The sequence below is a fragment of the Humulus lupulus genome, chromosome X (assembly GCF_963169125.1).
Source record: "Humulus lupulus chromosome X, drHumLupu1.1, whole genome shotgun sequence".
In the NCBI taxonomy this organism is placed as follows: Eukaryota; Viridiplantae; Streptophyta; class Magnoliopsida; order Rosales; family Cannabaceae; genus Humulus; species Humulus lupulus.
The window spans coordinates 262,122,377-262,141,268 of record NC_084802.1 but is presented as its reverse complement, the minus strand read 5'-3'; the positions used below and the strand labels follow the sequence as shown (position 1 = coordinate 262,141,268).

Here is an 18,892-nt window from a genome sequence, read left to right as displayed (position 1 = left end):
TATAAGAAAACCAAGGCAACAAGAAATTATTCTTCAAGTTGTTGGGTATTATTTTCTTTCTTGTTTGTAAGAATTATGTAGAGTGGGGTTTTTATTTATGTATATAATTTTGTTGTGCTGTAACATTGTATGTTAGAGATAAATTAATTTCAATTGTAAAAGTTAGTTTTTTTAAAAAAGAAGACAATTAAATTGTTAATATAATTAGTTCCTTGTAAAAGTTTTGTTATTATAATCTATAAGTTTTTAGATTTGTATACAAATGTTTAATTTAAATCATAATTTTTAATTTAAAATAAATATAAATTAATTTTTTTTAAAATTAAAAATATAACATATAAGGACACGCATTGCGCGTTTTAAAAAAATTTGTCAGCATTGTCAGCAACGGCGACATCTAATAACTATCAGTGTTGTCGAAACGACGACACCTAATAACTGTCGGCGTTGCCAGCAACGGCAACACCTAATAACTGTCGGCGTTTCTAGCAACGATGACACTTAATAACTGTCGGCGTAGCCAGCAACAGCGACATCTAATAACTTTCGGCATAGTCAGCAACGACGACACCTAATAGCTGTCGGCGTTGCTACCCCTACGCCGGCATAGGCAAATACGACAGTTAGTCGACTGTCGTCGTTACTCAATAGCGACAGTTAAAAACTGTCGGGAAATCCCATTATTGTAGTAGTGTATACTGTTGTAATTTGGATTTATTTATTATTTTATTAATTAAAGTTGGTTGAAACAACCAAGGATCCTGTCAAAACGGAATATTTTTCATGTAAGATCCATGAGCCTATAAATAAAGAGCTCATGACATCATTTTAGGGGACTGATCTTTTGGAGAATTGAAGACTCTAATTTTTGAGACTTTGGGACTGCGACTTGGGACATTTTTTGAGAGATCTTAGAGAGAGAAAACTTGTATTCTGTAGAGAGAAAGTCTGTATTTTTTTACTTATACTTAAGAAACTCAGTTGGCTCAAGTTCATCTGATCTTAAGTGTAGGATGCATATATGACAATTCCAAGTAGATTAGGCTATTACCAACAAATTAAGATTGAACCACTGTAATTTGTTTTCTATTCAAGATTTACTGTAGTTTTGACGTCTATTCGTCGTTGGCCAAAATAGTGGTCAACAAATAATAATAATAATAATAATAATAATAATAACATATAAAATATGTTACGTAAATCATGATTTAATAATGTTTTGTAAATTTAATTTGGATTTTCCAACAAGGGAACCAGCAAGTCCATCCAACTTACACAAATTTCTCCATTGAAAACCTCACAATAAAGCTAATTATATATCAATGTTTGACTGAGAATGAAAAACCATCGTCACTCAAAACATCCCAATCAGTGACGTAGGAGGAGTAATCTTCTTCTGTATCTCTTTCCCTCAGCTCCTCGATTCTCTCCGCCGCCTCCCGCCAATCCAACCGCCGCTCAACCCTCCTCTCGCAGCAACTCATTCCTATCTTCAGCAGTTTCAGCATCTCGCCCTCGCCGCCTCTCATCTCTTTATCGAACACCTCACCAGTCCACTCCTCCCGGACCACCGAGTTCACCCATGCCGCTAGATCGGTCGCCGATGACCTCTTCCCGTCGGCAGGTTTCAGAAAATTTTCGGGGAATTTTCCTGTGAGAATCTCGAGAATGAGAATCCCGAGGCTCCAAATGTCGGTCTTTCTACAGACCCGACGGTCACGATTATTGGAGGAGAATTCGGGGGACATGAAGGCGGCCATTAGTCGGTGGGCGTGGTCCTTGTTGGTGAGAGGGACTAGGGCGTATTCGGTGAGGATCGGGGTGAAGTTCTGATCGAGGAGGACGTTGGAGGATTTGAGGTGGCCATGGGGGAGGGCTACGTCTGGAAACCCTTTGTATAGGTATATTAGCCCTCTTGAAATTCCTTTGATTATGTTCAGACGAGTAGGCCAGTCTAGCCCTGCCTTCCCAACAGGTCTTTTACCTGAAATTAATATATTATTAATGAATCAATTTAAACGATTTTAATGATCATTTATATATATATATATATATATATATACCATGGAGATGACTAGCCAAGCTTCCATTCTCAACGAAATCAGATATCAATAGTTTCTCTTCTTTCCTGTAATAGTATGCAACAAGAGGTAGTAGATTAGGGTGTGACAACCTTCCAAGCTTGGCCATATAATCATGAAACTCCTCCCTCCCCACATTGTACATGTGACTAAACCTCTTCACAACCATGGCAGGTCCACTTAAAAGAAGTGCTTTATATGAGGACCCAAAGCTCCCACTGCCCAGAACCTCAGCTGAGGCCCTAAGCAGGTCTTCCATCTCGAACCTCTCTCTTTCTTTCATCACAAAGTGCAAGCTGCCTTTCTCGCCTCCTTTCATGTAGCCACCATCGCCGTGGCTGCTATGATCACTACGTGTCTCAGCCGTGTCACCGGCGGCTGCGCCAAACTGCTCGTAGACTTTTGTGGCCGAGCCTAGTTTTTTGGGTAGTAGTGCAGATCTACTTTTGGTTCGGCGGGTGCAGAGGAACAAAATCAAGGTGATTGCAGCTATTACGACCGTAACTATTATGGCAATTAATATGATGTGCTTCTTCTTGTTTGATGAGGACTTGCACGAGCCAAGAGGCGGTCCACACAAGTCTTTGTTTCCTATTTTTTTCAAAATGGTATTCATGCAATAATTAATATTATTTACATTGGAAAATTAATTAATGGTACGTAGGTAGTCAAAACGTAAAAGAGATTGATATAACAACAATACAGGTATATATATGAAGACATTTTTGTCCAGTTATATATAAATTTACATTCTAAGTGCAAAGTTTATATTATTTTATGTTAATTTTTATGATTATGACTGAACTGAGCGACTCGAAAATGATGATGATTTTCTTAAATGGTTTGTGTGGATATCTGTATAAATATATATTATATATTGGCGATGGCTATCATGTGCTATATTTGGGATTTTAATTTATTGAGGATATCGTAAAACTAGTGGTAAGAGATTTGTTTTGATCAAGAAAACACATTATATATACTTCAAATTCTGCAAATCTGCAAGTATGCGCCAGGCTTTTATCATTTATAGGTTAAAATATTAGGGATAGAAACTATAATGAATTAAAAATAATAATATAATAAAGAAAATATTAGACCGATATGGATTCTATACAGAAATAAAAAAAAAAATCTCTTTAACTAACAGAGTCGTGCAAACTATAGGACATTTTGAAACTAAAGCTACGGCGTTGGCAGTTTTATTATAGAAGAAAGGGAATATACTATTTTAGTCCTGAATTTATATAAAGGACATGATATACCTCACTCTTTATAAATACCTAAATAGTATACTTTGCTGTGTTGTTCATACCAAAATGTTATCCTGAACTTATTTTTGGTACAAAATTATTCTTTCAAAGACCATATTACCTCTATTTATATATTTTATCTATAATTAAAATTATTTTTTTAATTCTTTTAATAAATTAATAATACTTAAACATTATTTTTAAAAATAAATAAACTTAAAGAAATAATAACAAAATAAAAAAAATGAGAATAAAAATAAGTAAGTTTTATTTTTAATAAATTAATAAACATACAAACATGTGCATATATTTAAGTTTTATTTATTTAGGTATGTATGCAGTTAAATAAATAATAACATTTTAAGTTTATTTAAGTTAAAATCAAAGGTTAAATAATAATAAATTATTTTTCATTATTTATTTATTTTATTATTATTTCTTTAAGTTTATATGTTTTTAAAAATAAATTTAATTACTTATAAAATATATAACTAGGGGTGTTGACGCGGTTCTTCGCCAACAGGTAATTAATAGAATAAGAGAATGAGATTAGTGCTAAGTAACGAACCGTAACAGATGAATGATCTTAAATTAAAAGGGTGATACGAATACTTTTTTAGGTGGTTCAAAAGTTAAAATCCTTCTACTCCACCAGCCAATATTATTGCTAGTTTTCTGGTATTCTTTACAGGGTATTTCTTTACACAATAGAATCCAACCCTTTGCAACTCCCAGGGTCTCTATATTTATAGGAGAAGGCACCTGGGGATTGGCAAGGGGGGTCATCCCGTGACCTTCTTACCCATCATGTCACTTCTGTGACATTCATGATTAATTCCTAAAACCTGACAAATGAAGTGTAGTCTAATCAATAGGTAAGGGGGATAATGGGCCGCACGGCCCATCCTAGTCGTGGGTGTCTGAACATGCACGTTTATGCTGCGTGTCCGAGAATTCAGGGATATATCAGACACGTGATGTCTGATATATGCACGTTTACATTGCGTGGTTGACTTTATAAGGGGTCACAGACACCAACTCAAGCTCATACCTCGAGCTGGATGTCTTCTTAGCCCGCGATGTCCATACTTCTGACCCGACTCCTTAGTAACCTTAGTAAGCCTTTGGTTACCTCGAGCTAAAGAGGCGGGACCTGGTAACGGTAGCTCCGGGTACATGGCATCCACGTGGCTGATATATAATTATGCCATACCTCAGCTCGCTAATAGCCCGTGGAGAATTAGGGCGTACATTTGCCCCCCAAGCCCCTGCTCGTGGCACATGACGTCCCATGGGGCCATAGTGGGGGCTTTTAGGCTTCCTTGTGGACTCTTCGCATTCCGCCCATTACACAGACGTCGAGTACGTGGAGCATCATGGTTGGTGACGGTACGTCTTCCGAGAACTGCATTAAATGGCCTAGCCTATACCCGGCCGTCGTTTTGCCTTTCGAGTAGTGATCCTCGTATCCTACATCAAGGCAATCCAACGGCCCTCCTCATTTGGCCTCTTACGTATATAAAAGGGGTGGGCACCTTTTGCATGGGCCACCCGTTCATTTGAAAATTTTCTTATTTTCTCATCTTCTTCTTCCTTCTCAGTCTCAAAAAGAAAAAACCCTCTTTTTCTTCCGGTTACTGTTCCCATCGTTCCAGAAGTTCAGGCATGAGAACTCCTTTGAGACTTCGGCGCCAGCATTTCCAGCAGGACTCCAGCCTAGACGATCACTTCAATCTTCACCACAGGAAAATACCCCTGTAAGTCCTCCGCCTGTACATGCTTTTAAATTTCTTCTTCACTATCGCTTAGGTAAATTTCTCCAGCAGTCGCATGCAGTATTTTGCTGGTTTTTTATGGGTATGATACGCATAGGTTTTTATCCTAGGGCATCGACCGTAGAAAAACCATTTAGGAGCATGACTCATAGGGTAGCTTAGGGGACACGCTTCACAGGCGGTTTTGCACTGTTTGCCTACTGAAACTTTCCTTCCAAGGAAAACTTTTACCCTGACCCTCCTGACACACGGATTCCGAGTAATCGGGGATCCGTTGGGAGCACAGGCGCGTGTTCATAGAACCGCGTGGTCTCACTCTCCACGGGCTGAGATTACCTCAGCCCGTGTAACGGAAACACTTCGCGTCAGATTCTTTCTTATGCTTAGGTCGCCCTTTCTAAATTTTCTTCTTTTGTTCGTTAGGCGACCAAATGGGATCTAAGAAGCACGCCCCCAAGAAGACTGCTGGCAGCTCGTCTTCTCAGCAAGCCAAAGGAAAGGAGGTGGTCACGGACTCTCCAATCCCCTTTTTCAGTCCAGCCGTGGAGCAGGAGCTCGAGGTGGGGCCCGACGCTTTCTTCGAGGCCGAGAGGATCGTCTCGAAGGTCACCTCCCAGGGGAAAGTGAATAAGATATTCCTTTCCCACAATATTGAGATTGGGAGGGGCGCCCTAAATGCCCGACCTCCCCTAGAAGGCGAGCGGAGCTGCGCGCCGCTCGATGAGGAATACGCGGCCTGGAGTGATGAGCACTTCAAGGATGGGGCCTTCCTTCCGCTGGACCAGTACTTCGCGGATTTTCTTAATTACGTGAAGCTAGCTCCTTTCCAGCTCCCCCCTAACTCATATCGCTTGTTAGCGGGGCTGAAATACCTATTCCTGAAGTAGGAATCGGAGGTCCCCACACCGGCGGACATCCTCTACTTCTTTTTCCTCAAGGCCAGCCCGGAGCAGCGGGGGCGAGGCGATGGGTTCTACTATCTGAGCCATTTTCCAAACACGGCTGCAGTCATCGAGCTGCCCAGGCACCCCAACGACTTTAAAGACCAGTTATTTATGTCCAAGGGGTTTCGCAACTGCGAACACCACTACTTCAACCGCCTTCGTAAGTATCTTCTACTCTTAGCTCGTAAGTTGATTACTGACTACCTTCTTTTATTAGTTCCTGATCTAGAAACCATCATGCAGCCATTTTCGCGAGGACGGCCAAGTCTGTGACCCTCGGGGGTCAATACGAGACATTGGCGGGGCTGCCTCCCAGCGAAAAGAACTACCGACAGCTCATGTCCGACGAGACGATGCTGGCGTGCAAGCTAATCTCCCCAGGCCAGACTCTGGCCTTGAGGAGACCGCGGGGCCTCCCTCCAGCTCGTGAGATGGCGCCCATCCCCGAGGAGGAGGCCGCGGGAGAAGAAGAGGACGAGGAGGAAGAGGAGGATGAGGTGCCCCTCGTGCGGCGAAAGCGGGTGCTGGAGGTCGCCCAAGAAACAGACGTGGAGAGGGACCGGTCCGGAGCAGCAGCCGGCCCCTCTGGGCAAGGTAATCCTTACATGTTTAGGGACTTAGATAGGGCCACCGCAGACCCTCGGCTAGCTAGGTCCAATCCTAGCCAGCCCGTTCATTGCCATCGAAATGACCCGGACCGTGACATAACCTTACTCCAATGCGTCGACTAGCTCGTGCTGGGTTATGACAGTAGTCGCCCTAGGGGTACTGTAGTTGTAGATAATACCCTAGCCTTTAGGTCGGTCTTCTTTGAGGAGTACGGGACCAATCTTAGGTCGTGGCCCTCCCTCCTGGAGGTCGTAGTTGCTCCGAGTATTAGGCAGTATGTAAAAGAGTCTAGTCCTGAGCCAGATTCGGACCCAGAGCCTCTTCCAGCCCGCGAGGTCGTTATCTTAGACTCCCCTGCTGCAGCTCCGGGGCCGGTGGTCGTGACCATAGATTCCTCCTCTAGCTCGGAGGGTAGGATCCCTTTCAGTACATGAGTTCTGTTTTCCCTTTTATTTTTGTTGTTTTGCATAAATATTTCTACATGTATATTAATGCTTTGTCTTTGCTTCTACAGAGGAGATGTCTCAGCCCAGAGCAACGATTTGCGAGTTATGTTCCCTGGAGGGAATCCCTCCTCCGGGGCCTCCGGGCCCATGGTAAAAAAGCTCCGGCTAGCGAAGAAAGCCATCGGGACTACCTCTAAGTCCCCTGCGAAGGGGAAAAACCAGGCCCCAACAGCTCAGGAGAAAGTACCTCCACCCCCTCCTGCAATGAAGATGCCCCCGCCTCCTCCGCGAGCTCCCGATTCTGTTCGGGAAACAGAGGTGCCCCCGAGACCTTGTCGACCACAACCCCCGAGGTGCGCGTTCCGGTGAATCTTTGGGCTTTGGAGAAGATCCCCGATGTCTTTCGGGGAATTGTCTACGAAATGACAAGCTACACCGTGGACCATTATTACAATGCCGTCGAGAGGGACCTGCGGGCGATCGAGACAAGGAGCCTGGAGAACGTGATGGAGTCTTTGCTGGGGATGGCTCTCATGGTAAGTTGGCCTTGCCATTTGCATTCCTTGCTCGTATGCATCACATGTTTGTTGTTTTGTTTTTTTTTCTAAGGCAGTTGCCTTATTATCTTTTGGTCTTGTAGGGTGCCTTGGCTCTCCACCGGAGCATATCCCGATCTAGGGCCAGGCTTGAGGACATGAGGGGTGAGCATCAGACTGCTCTGGCCGCCCTTAAAACTGCCTAAAAGCAGGAACAGGATGCCAAGGATGCCCTGGCGACCATGCAGGCTGAGCTGGACGCATCTCGACCTAAGCTGCAGGAGGCCGAGGCTACCAAGGTCGCGTTATCCGCTGCGAGGATTGAGCACGAGGAGGCCAGGGCCACACTGGACGCCGCGAAAGCCGAGGCCGAGGAGGCCAAGGCCGCCCTGGCGACGGAGAGGGAAGCTTCCAGCTCCTCCATGGAGGCTATGCTGTACCACTACTGGGTCTTCAACCCAGATGGTGACTTCTCCTTTCTGGGGGCAGACGCATGGGAGTCCTTCCTGGAGAAGTTCAAAGCTCGCCTTCAGCAAGAGGTGCCCTTCGAGACTGGGGAGACTTCCACAGCCGCCGAGCAGGAGGGCGAGGTGGTGACCTCATCGGAGCAGCCTGGCGGGGCCTAGGACTTCTCTTCAAACATATTTTTTTTTTGTAACTTTGTATTATGAGGTTTTCTAACCTCGAGACAATTGGTTTTATCAAATTTATTCTTAATTGATTTACATCATTTTGCCTCTATCTCATTTCTCTTTTAATACCCTTAGTTTCTGTTGGTGCTATGATTGACTTTTTGTGCTTTTCTAGGAAAAAACATGCTAATCAATTTTGAACCAACTTCTAAGATAAGTCCTAGATGTATCCTGGACATTAAATTAAAAACTTAGTTCGCGTTAATTTTTTATTAATATCTCGTGCTTTTTAAGAAAAACAACGATCAATCAATTTGAATTAACTTCTAAGTTTTAGGACCTGGTTATATCTAGGACGTTAAATTTAAAACTTAGTTCGCGTTAACTCTTGATGAATATCTTGTGCTTTTTAAGAAAAACACCGATCAATCAATTTGAATTAACTTCTAAGTTTTAGGATGACCCGGTTATACCCAGGATACGACTTAGTTCGCATTAATCCTTTATCAATATCTCGTGCTTTTTAAGAAAAACAACGATCAATCGATTTGAATTAACTTCTAAGTCTTTAAGATAACCTGGTTGTATCCAGGCACTGTATGCCCCCCAAGTAATTAGGAAAGGGTCTTTTGTGGTTACTTGAGATTACATCCACAAATATACACCATAATGAAAAAAGATTTAATTCTCATTGCTTAATAAACAAAAGATGGCCTTTCTGATTAAGCCTTACAAGGGTATAACTGATAATATTTCTTCAGATGGATTGCGTTCCAAGTTCGTGGGACTGCTTCTCCATTAAGCCGAGCTAACTTGTATGTTCCTCCCTTTATGACCTCGATTATTTGATATGGCCCTTCCCAGTTCGGTCCCAATACTCCGTCTTTGGGATCTTTACTGGCTAAGAAGATTCTCTTGAGGACCAGGTCGCCAATGCTAAAGGCACATTTTCTGACCTTTGAATTGAAATAACAAGTGATCTTTTGCTGATAATGCGCGAGCTGGAGCTGTGAATCTTCTCGTCTTTCATCATTCAGGTCGAGAGACGCGCAGAGTAGTTCGTGATTGCGGTCCTGGTCATACGCCTGGACTCTATGCGAGGCTACCTTTACCTCAACAGGAAGGACTGCTTCACTCCCGAAAGCTAGGGAGAAAGGAGTATAACCTGTCGAAGTTCGATGCGAGGTCTGGTATGCCCACAGTACCTGGGGTAGCTATTCTGGCCAGACCCCCTTGGCTTCGTCCAGTCTCTTCTTAAGGCTTGCCTTTAGCGTTTTATTGACGGCCTTGACCTGCCCATTTTCTTGGGGATAGGCCATGGAGGAGAAGCTTTTTACAATGCCGTGGCTCTCACAGAATTCGGTGAAGAGGTCGCTGTCAAACTGCGTTCCATTGTCTGATACGATCTTTTTTTGGCAGCCCGAACCGACAGATAATGCTTTTGACAACGAAGTCGAGGACTCTCTTTGAAGTGATTGTTGCCAAGGGTTCTGCCTCTGCCCATTTGGTGAAGTAGTCGATAGCCACCATTGTGTAATGGACCCCTCCCTTTCCAGTAGGGAGGGCACCAACCAAGTCTATTCCCCAGACCGCGAATGGCCACGGGGATGAGATCATCTTCAACTCGACTGGTGGAGCTCGGGCAACTGTGGAAAATTGCTGGCACTTGTCACATTTCTTGACGTACGAGATCGAGTCCTTCGATAGAGTGGGCCAGTAATATCCTTGCCTCAAGACCTTCAGGGCCAAGCTTTGCCCCCCAGTGTGATCTCCGCAAAAACCCCCATGCACTTCTTGTAAAATGGTCTTTGCTTCGCCTGGCAGAACACATCGTAAGAGGGGTAGAGAGTTCCCATGCCGGTATAGCATCCCATCCACCACTGTATACCTTGGAGCCTGGTAAAGTACCCACCTTGCATCATTACGCTCTTCAGGTAACTTTCCTGCTGTGAGATATTCGAGGATGGGGGTCATCCAGGTCGGTCTGGCGTCGATCATCTCGACCTCCGCCCTGACCTCTTCTATGCTTGGTTTCTCCAAGAACTCTATCGGTACTAACCCCAAAGTTTCCATCTCCCCGGAGGTGGTGAGCTTTGCGAGGGCATCTGCGTTGGCATTCTACTCCCGAGGTATCTGTTCGATTGAGCCCCGTTCAAATGCAGACAGCTCGACTTTTACCTTGGCTAGGTAAGCAGCCATCTTGGTTCCCCGTGCTTGGTATTCGCCTAGCACTTGGTTTACCACGAGCTGGGAATCGCTGAAACACTGAACGGCGCCGGCCTTCAGCTCCTGGGCCACCCTTAGCCCGGCCAGTAAAGCTTCGTATTCAGCCTCGTTGTTGGATGCTTTGAACCCGAATCTCAATGCCGAGTGGAATCTATGTCCTTCTGGGGATATCAAAATGATCCCAGCCCCAGAGCCATTCTCGTTAGATGAGCCATCTACGAAGACCTTCCATGACGCCTGGACCGAGGTGACCTGGGGTGAATCTTCCACAGGATCTTCTCGGAATCCTGTGCATTCTGCCACAAAATCAGCCAGGGCTTGGCTTTTTATTGCAGTTCGCGGAGTGTACAAAATATTGAACTGGCTGAGCTCAATAGCCCACCTCAACAAACGTCCTGATGCTTCAGGTTTTTGCAAAACCTGCCTTAAAGGTTGATCGGTTATGACATGTATTGAGTGGGACTGGAAATACGGCCTGAGATTTCAGGAGGCCGTGATAAGACAGCATGCCATCTTCTCCATCAACGGGTATCGGGACTCAGCCCCGAGAAGCCTCTTGCTGATGTAATAGACTGGCTTTTGAATCCGGTCTTCTTCTCAGACCAACACGGCACGAGCTGCGTCTTCTGTGCCAGCTAGGTAAAGGAAAAGAGGCTCTCCTGCCATTGGTTTGGACAATACGGGCGGCTCGGCTAGATGTGCGTTCAGGTCGAGGAAGGCACGTTCGCACTCCTCTGTCCATTCGAACTTCTTATTCCCCTGGAGCAGGTTGTAGAATGGCAGGCACTTGTCGGTGGATTTAGAAATAAACCGATTGAGGGCCACCACCCTTCCTGTTAGGCCTTGAACGTCCTTTCGCGACCGAGGAGAGGGCAGCTTGAGCGACGACCTGATCTTATCGGGTTTCACCTCGATTCCTCTGGTGTTGATAATGAAACCCAGGAATTTTCCAGATGCGACCTCGAAAGTGCACTTCTACAGGTTAAGCCTCATGCCGTATTCTCTCAGTATCTTGAAGCATTCTCCCAGGTCGGAAACATGGTTATCGGCAGCCTTTGACTTGACCAGCATGTCATCGACGTACACTTCCATGTTCTTCCCGATCTGGTTGGCAAACATCTTGTTCACCAATCGCTGGTATGTAGCCCCGGCGTTCTTCAGCCCGAACGGCATTACCTTGTAACAATAGACGTTAGTTGGAGTCATGAAGCTAGTGTGCTCCTGATCCGCTGGGTTCATGGCGATCTAATTATAGCTCGAGTATGCATCCATAAAGGACATGAGCTCGTGCCTTGCCATGGCGTCTACTAATTGGTCGATCCTTAGCAAGGGAAAATAGTCTATAGGGCAAGCTTTATTCAGATCGGAGGAGTCGATACAGGTCCGCCATTTCCTGTTGGGCTTCGGGACCAACACAGGATTAGCGACCCAGATCGGGAACTTAGCTTCGCGGATAAAGCCGCACTTTTTGAGCCGGGCTACCTCCTCTTCTAGGGCTTCAGCTCGGGTTGTTCTTAGGCGCCTCTATTTCTGGGATTTCGCTGGCACGCTCTTATCCAAATGGAGGGTGTGCATGATGACACTCGGTCTGATTCCCACCATGTCCTCATGAGACCATGCGAACACGTCCAGGTTCTCCTGCAGGAACTTGATCAGCTCCGCCTTCCTTTCGTCACAGAGGTTTTTTCCGAGCTTAACCATCTGCGAGGGATTCTGTGGATCCATATTTACCTCCTCGAGCTCTTCAATAGCTTGGAGCTCAGACTTATCCTCGCCTATCCTGGGGTCGATATCATCACTTAAGACGATATCTTCCCCTTCGACACTCTGAGGTTTTTCAATCTCAGGATTAGGAAAAGGTTCCTGAGATTCCTCGTTTCCACTCTGGACGGTCATCGTTAACTGCCCGGGTTTTACTTTTCCCTTCATGGAAATGCTGTAGAATTCCCTGGCAGCAAGTTGATCGCCACGGACTGTGCATATCCCCGTGGAAGAGGGGAACTTCAGCGCGAGGTGGCGGATGGAGGTAACGGCTTCAAACGCTATAAGGCGGGACAATCGATGACCACAAACTCGAGGAGTTTCGAGACTGTCCGAGGTCCCTCTCCCAAGATGATCACCAGCTCGATCATTCCTATTACCGCTGATCCTTCTCCAGAGAATCCATAAAGCATCACGGAGGTTGCCTTCAACTCGGTGACAGATAAACCCATCTTCTTTAGCGTGGACAGGAATAGTAGGTTTACCGAGCTTCCATTATCGACCAGCACTCTCCTAACCCTCCGATTAGCGAGCTGCACTGCTACGACCAGAGGGTCGTTATGAGGGAACTGGACGTGGCTGGCATCTTTTTCAGTAAATATAATTGGTTTCCTTTCCAATCGCTGCTGCTTTGGTAGATGCTGCTCGGGGACAAACTCCACTCCATTATGAGCTTTAAGTTCGTTGACGTATCTCTTTTGGGCACCTCTGCTCGTGCCAGCCAAATGAGGACCTCCAGAGATAGTGGAGGTCTCTCCTCCTATCATGGGAGGAGGGATGTCCTGATCTACCTGAGACCCGGGCTGACTGACCTGGACTTCCGGAGCTGGATGGCCTGTGGGAACTCTATTCCGCGCATACTAAGCCAAAGGTCTGACTCTGATGAGAGTTTCGATCTCATCCTTCAGGTGCCTGCACTCATCGATATTGTGGCCAATGTCGTTGTGGAACCAAAAGAACCTGGAAGGGTCTCGCTTTCCCTTCTGGTGCTTTAACGGCTCCGGCTTCTTCCAGGGGAGGCGAGAAGAATTTGCAAGGAAGATGTTCTCCCTAGAGTGGGTGAGCTCCGTATAAGTCGCGTAGACCGGCTTAAATTTTTCTACGGATTTGTTCTTCTTTGGGTCGCGCTGGTTGCCCTCGCTGCTCCCCTTTCTCTTGCCTCCACCAAACTGGTTATTCTGCGTAATGGTCTGGGTCGTTGTCACGACCTCCGTTCCCACTCCAACGGGCTGTTCAGGGACCTGGCAGGTTCCTGCGGCTGAGGCTTGCGCCTCCTCCAGGTTGATCCATCCCTGGGCCCTATTTAGGAATTCATTTACGGTGCTGACTCCTTTCCTTTGTATCTCATTCCAGAGTCCCCCCCCCCCCCCCCGACGAGGATTCTCGTTCTCAAAGCCATGAGCTTGGAGCTGTCATCTGCGTTTATGGCCCAAGCAGTGACGTTCGCGAATCTGCTCAGGTAAGCCTTCAGAGGCTCATCGAGTTGCTGCCTTACGTTTGCCAGGGTGTCGGCCTTGACGCGGGCAGCCTGGGAAGCTCGGAATCCTCTCTTGAAGTCAGTAGAGAAAGTTTTCCACGAGTTGATTGATTGTTTTTTACTCTGTTTGAACCACTGTCTGGCCGCCCCAGTCAAGGTGGAGGGAAATATTAAACACCTCAGCTCGGGGCCAATGTTGTGGGCCATCATCAAGGTATTGAACATACCCAGATGATCTGACGGATCCCCGTCTCCGTTGAATTTGGACAAGTGCGGCATACGGAATCCAGGTGGATACGCCGTTGCTGCTATGCTGGGGGCGCAGAGCTCAAGTTCGTCCCCTGAATCATATTCGTCTTTTTCTTTTTCTGATAGGAGCTTCCTCATCAGCTCGTCCATCTGAGCCAGGCGCTCAAGGGTTTTGTCCTGATTTCCTTGGTTGTTCCGGGGCTGTTCAACAGCTCTGGATCCAATGTACATGTTTGGCGGGTTATTGTCCCTCCTATCTTGAGATAGGTTATATGGGACATTCCTGTTGTCGCGTACCTCGGACAGGTCTTCCCTTTGGCGAGCTCGGCTGCTGTTTCCCACCGGGTCTCCTCTTTGAGAGTTTAGACGATCTCGGAGGTCGTCCCTCAGGGCGTCTTGAGGACTCTGCGCCGAGCTCAAGCGTTGGCATAGGTCTCCGCCAGAAAGGTCACTTCGATGGCTTCCGGTCCAATTTCTCCCATTTGAGAAGCTTGGAGCCCGCCTATAGGGATGAGGATTCGGGACTTCTCTGGGCGCCCTGCTACGATGGGAAGGCCCTGCGGAAGGTGGATTCCTCCTACTGCTCCCATGAGCTGGAATATCTTGGACTGGCTGAGGAGGAGACAGATATCTTATTGGTGACGGAGGATGCCTGACCGGGGATGCAATTCTGGTCCTGTCAGGGCAGATTAGGTTAGGTCGGGGCCGCTCAGCTCTACCAACCTCCGGATCCTGCGCTCGGCAGTCTGAGCGGGGTGCAGGACGGCTGACCGGGACGGGCTGTCGCTGTGAGCCCTCCCCGGATATCCTTCATGAATTTGCTCGAGCCCTCCTGGGCGCACTCGAGGGTGGAAGTGAGCTGGGAGTTGAAGTTCGGACCGATCGGCTGTACTGATGCTCAGCCCTAGGTAGTTCTTCAAAGGTGGTCTCCCGGTGGTGCGATGAGGGAGTAGAGTTGGCCGTCGGGGGTCTGGCCGACCGGCTAGGCCTGGACCGATTACCCTGGCGGGACTTATGAGTCTCGCCTTGCCTCTTTCCAACGTTAGCGTCGGTTGTAAGAGGGGGTAGTCGGGCTAAAACCTCTTGAATCTGCTGGTTAGCTTTCGCCAGTTGACTCCTCAGCTGTGCATTCTCCATTTCTATCGCCGTATAATAATCTGGGTTCGGACTAGGTGGCCGGGGAGCCGAACTTCCAGTGTCATCTTGGCCTATTGGCTGCTTTCCCGGCCGCTGTTGAACCTCAGGGTTCTGATCATCAGAGATGGCGGCATGATGGGCCTCCTGCCCATCACGTTGGTTCGCCTCGTTACCATGTCTTGAGCGAGTGACCACCATGGTTGGGTATTTGCGATAGCACCAATCTAACAAGCTCTCAATGAAAGCACCAATCTGTTGACGCGGTTCTTCGCCAACAGGTAATTAATAGAATAAGAGAATGGGATTAGTACTAAGTAACGAACCGTAATAGATGAATGATGTTAAAATAAAAGGGTGATACGAATACTTTTTTAGGTGGTTCAAATGTTAAAATCCTTCTACTATACCAGCCAATTTTATTGCTAGTTTTCTGGTATTCTTTACAAGGTATTTCTTTACACAATAGAATCCAACCCTTTGCAACTCCCAGGGTCTCCATATTTATAGGAGAGGGCACCTGGGGATTGGCAAGGGGGGCCATCCCGTGACCTTCTTACCCATCATGTCACTTCTGTGACATTCATGATTAATTCCTAAAACCTGACAAATGAAGTGTGGTCTAATCAATAGGTAAGGGAGATAATGGGCCGCACGGCCCATCCAAGTCGTGGGTGCCTGAACACGCACGTTTATGCTGCGTGTCCGAGAATTCAGGGATATATCAAACACGTGATGTCTGATATATGCATGTTTACATTGCGTGGTTGACTTTATAAGGGCTCACAGACACCAACTCAAGCTCGTACCTCGAGCTGGATGTCTTCTTAGCCCGCGGTGTCTATACTTCTGACTCGACTCCTTAGTAACCTTAGTAAGCCTTTGGTTACCTCGAGCTAAAGATGTGGGACCTGGTAACGGCAGCTCCGGGTATATGTCATCTACGTGGCTGATATATAATTATGTCATACCTCAGCTCGCTAATAGCCCATGGAGAATTAGGACTCCAGGTACATGACATCCACGTGGCTGATATATAATTATGTCATACCTCAGCTCGCTAATAGCCCGTGGAGAATTAGAGCGTACAAGGGGTAAAATACTAATTGAAAAAATAATTTTGATAAAAAATAGATGAGGTACCATTTTGATATGAACAACAAAACAGAAAGTACTATTTTTGTATTTATGAAGACAGAATGTATATTTGGTATTTTGTATAAACTCAGGAGAAAAAAAATGATATATTCCCTAAAAGAAATATTAAATGAAGTGTAGTTAAAATTATATTGGTATGAATGAAATAGTACGTGACACACTAATTTAAAAGGCCATCTTGATTCAGTTGATGTATACCCAGTCAACAATACTACCAACAAAGATCACATATCAAACGTGCGTTACCAATATTATTTATAAAAAAAACCTGTTATTCGGTAGGTTACAGATTAGATATATTAGACATATCGTTCTATACCTAAAATTTTCCCAGTTTAATTTGTACCAGATACTAAAACAATAACTTATAAATAACATTTCATTTGCCAAAAGTAAAAGTTATCGTTATAATCCACATCAACACACTACGTACCAAAAAAATAAAAATTTAACGACACGAATTTCTCCTTATTTATTTATAGGATACTTTTATGTATTCATTCCACAATATTATTCAACTAAAATATACTATAATGTACTGTATCTTTTTATTATTATTATTATTATTAAATCAAGTCTCTTCGTTTAATTGCATCTCAATACACACAAATATATATAATTAAGATTGTAAATGTGTAGATAAATATTTGCTTCTCTTTTGTCTATGTAATCTCATACGATACTAGCTATGAATTTTTTCCTACATTATATTGAATATAAAGAAAACTTCAGAGTAAATAAATATCGTTATTAGGTAATTATTATATTAGATGTAAACTATAAATATATATACTAAATACAAGTGAGTTATAATCCTTGCTTAGTTTATTTATAAAATCTATTAATTATATTTATTAAATTTGTAACATTTTCATATAAAATTCAAATAAAGAATCACATATAAATGAAAAATTAAATATAAACGATAATTTATAATTTTATATATATATAATATGATAACTATTTTAAATGTAAATGATAATTTATTTTAATAAAAATTAAGATTATGTATTATATATATTATTATTACAATAATTAAATTTATGTTAATATATGTATTAAATATTTAGTTTTGTATTATATTTTATAATATTTGAATTTCATAAAAAATTATAATTACATATATTATTATCATAATAATATTTTATAATATTTAAATTTATATTAATATAATTATTATATTATATGTTATGATAATAATGATATTTTATAATATTTGAATTTGAATTTAAATTTAAATTTATATTAATATAATTATTATGTATGTAGCGTTATATAATATTTGAATTTATATTAATATAATTAAAAAGTATGTATGGTATTATATGGAAGATATATATAGTTAACAAATAAAATTAACATAATTAATATAGTTAAGTAGGTACGTACCTAAGAATGCGCTTCGATCAATCCTGCTAAGGCTGGCGGGTATGGGTCCCTCAAATTGATTATAAGCGAAGCTCAACTCTTTCCAATCCTGCTGTGGAAACTCTGGTATCCTCCCTGTAAACCGGTTGTCCTCGAGGTTCAACTCCATAAGCTTACTCAACCTCACAAGCGACTTGGGCAATACCCCATCAAACTCATTTCTGGCCAAGTGAACTTTCTTCAAGTACGCCATTCCTTCAAAAGTATCGTCGGGGATCACCCCAGAAAACTCATTGTACGACAAGTACAAGGATCTCAACGCACCAAGCAGTCTCACCTGAGGGATTCCACCGCCGAAGTGGTTTCCCTTCACGCTCAGGCTTCGGAGACTAATTGACAGCTTCGACAGCGTCTCCACGTCGATCGTCCCCGATAGTCCCATGTTTTCCAGTCTCAATCCGTATAAGTTTCCATTCATGCATGTCAACCCTGTCCAGTTACTGCTGTTTGTGTTTCCAACGCATAGCGGAACGGATGTGTTCCAATTGGCCAGCACTACTCTGTCATTGGATAGAGATTTTTTGAATTGGAGGAGTATTTCAGCGTCGGTTACCGCCCCCGCTGTTGGCCATGGTTGTGCGGCAAAGCTTAGTAATAGTACTAATATTGTAGGTATCAATAATAGGGTGACGAGATAGTTATTATTATTATTATTATTATTATTATAAGCCATATATATAGTAAGAGATCAGATGATCAGGTAATTAGCTGTATATATAGTATATAGTAAGAGATCAACGTAGAGAGTGAGAGAGAAAGAGAGAGAGGTTAGTGTTAGGGTTTTTGGGATTGGGAATTGATTAGAGTTGTACGTACGTAATATAATGAAGAAAAAAAATAGGAGAAAAGGGTATGATAAAAAGAATGAAATGGAAGAAGAAAATGATGAGAAAGATTGGAAAAGAGACAAAAGGTTGGTGGAGAAGATGGTGATGATCATGAAATTGACAAGGTAAGAATAGTACTCTACTATAAAGAAATATATATGAGCTGGTTGATGATCATCATCATCATGGGCCGGCCCCTAATTAATTAATTTATGTATCAATTAATAATAATTTAATAGTGTAGTGAAAATATTATTTGGATATTACTTCTTGCGTTTCTATATATAGATATTGGTATTACTATGTGTCTGGTAATATATATTGTGCGCTTTTGTTTCTTCTTTAGTTGATATTTG

At 43.9% G+C, this 18,892-nt stretch overlaps 1 protein-coding gene across 1 annotated transcript; it reads right to left on the bottom strand.

The window, feature by feature from the left end:
• Window positions 1-1,319: 1,319 nt before the first annotated feature.
• LOC133806940 (probable LRR receptor-like serine/threonine-protein kinase At4g31250) lies at window positions 1,320-18,382 on the bottom strand. The gene is made up of 4 exons (XM_062245033.1): window positions 17,671-18,382; window positions 2,526-2,672; window positions 2,064-2,495; window positions 1,320-1,984 (listed from the first exon to the last, which is right to left on the bottom strand). The coding sequence occupies exons 1-4, from the start codon at window positions 18,380-18,382 to the stop codon at window positions 1,320-1,322; spliced, it is 1,956 nt and encodes a 651-aa protein (XP_062101017.1).
• Window positions 18,383-18,892: the final 510 nt, after the last annotated feature.

What these genes read in the sequence shown, in the direction of transcription:
- LOC133806940 (XM_062245033.1), bottom strand. Translation starts at nt 18,382, where the DNA reads ATGGCTTATAATAATAATAATAATAATAATAATAACTATCTCGTCACC. An exon ending in CTGCACCCGCCGAACCAAAA is followed by an intron (nt 2,496 to 2,525) that starts GTAGATCTGCAC and finishes CCAAAAAACTAG; the next exon opens with GCTCGGCCACAAAAGTCTAC. An exon ending in CTTGGCTAGTCATCTCCATG is followed by an intron (nt 1,985 to 2,063) that starts GTATATATATAT and finishes TATTAATTTCAG; the next exon opens with GTAAAAGACCTGTTGGGAAG.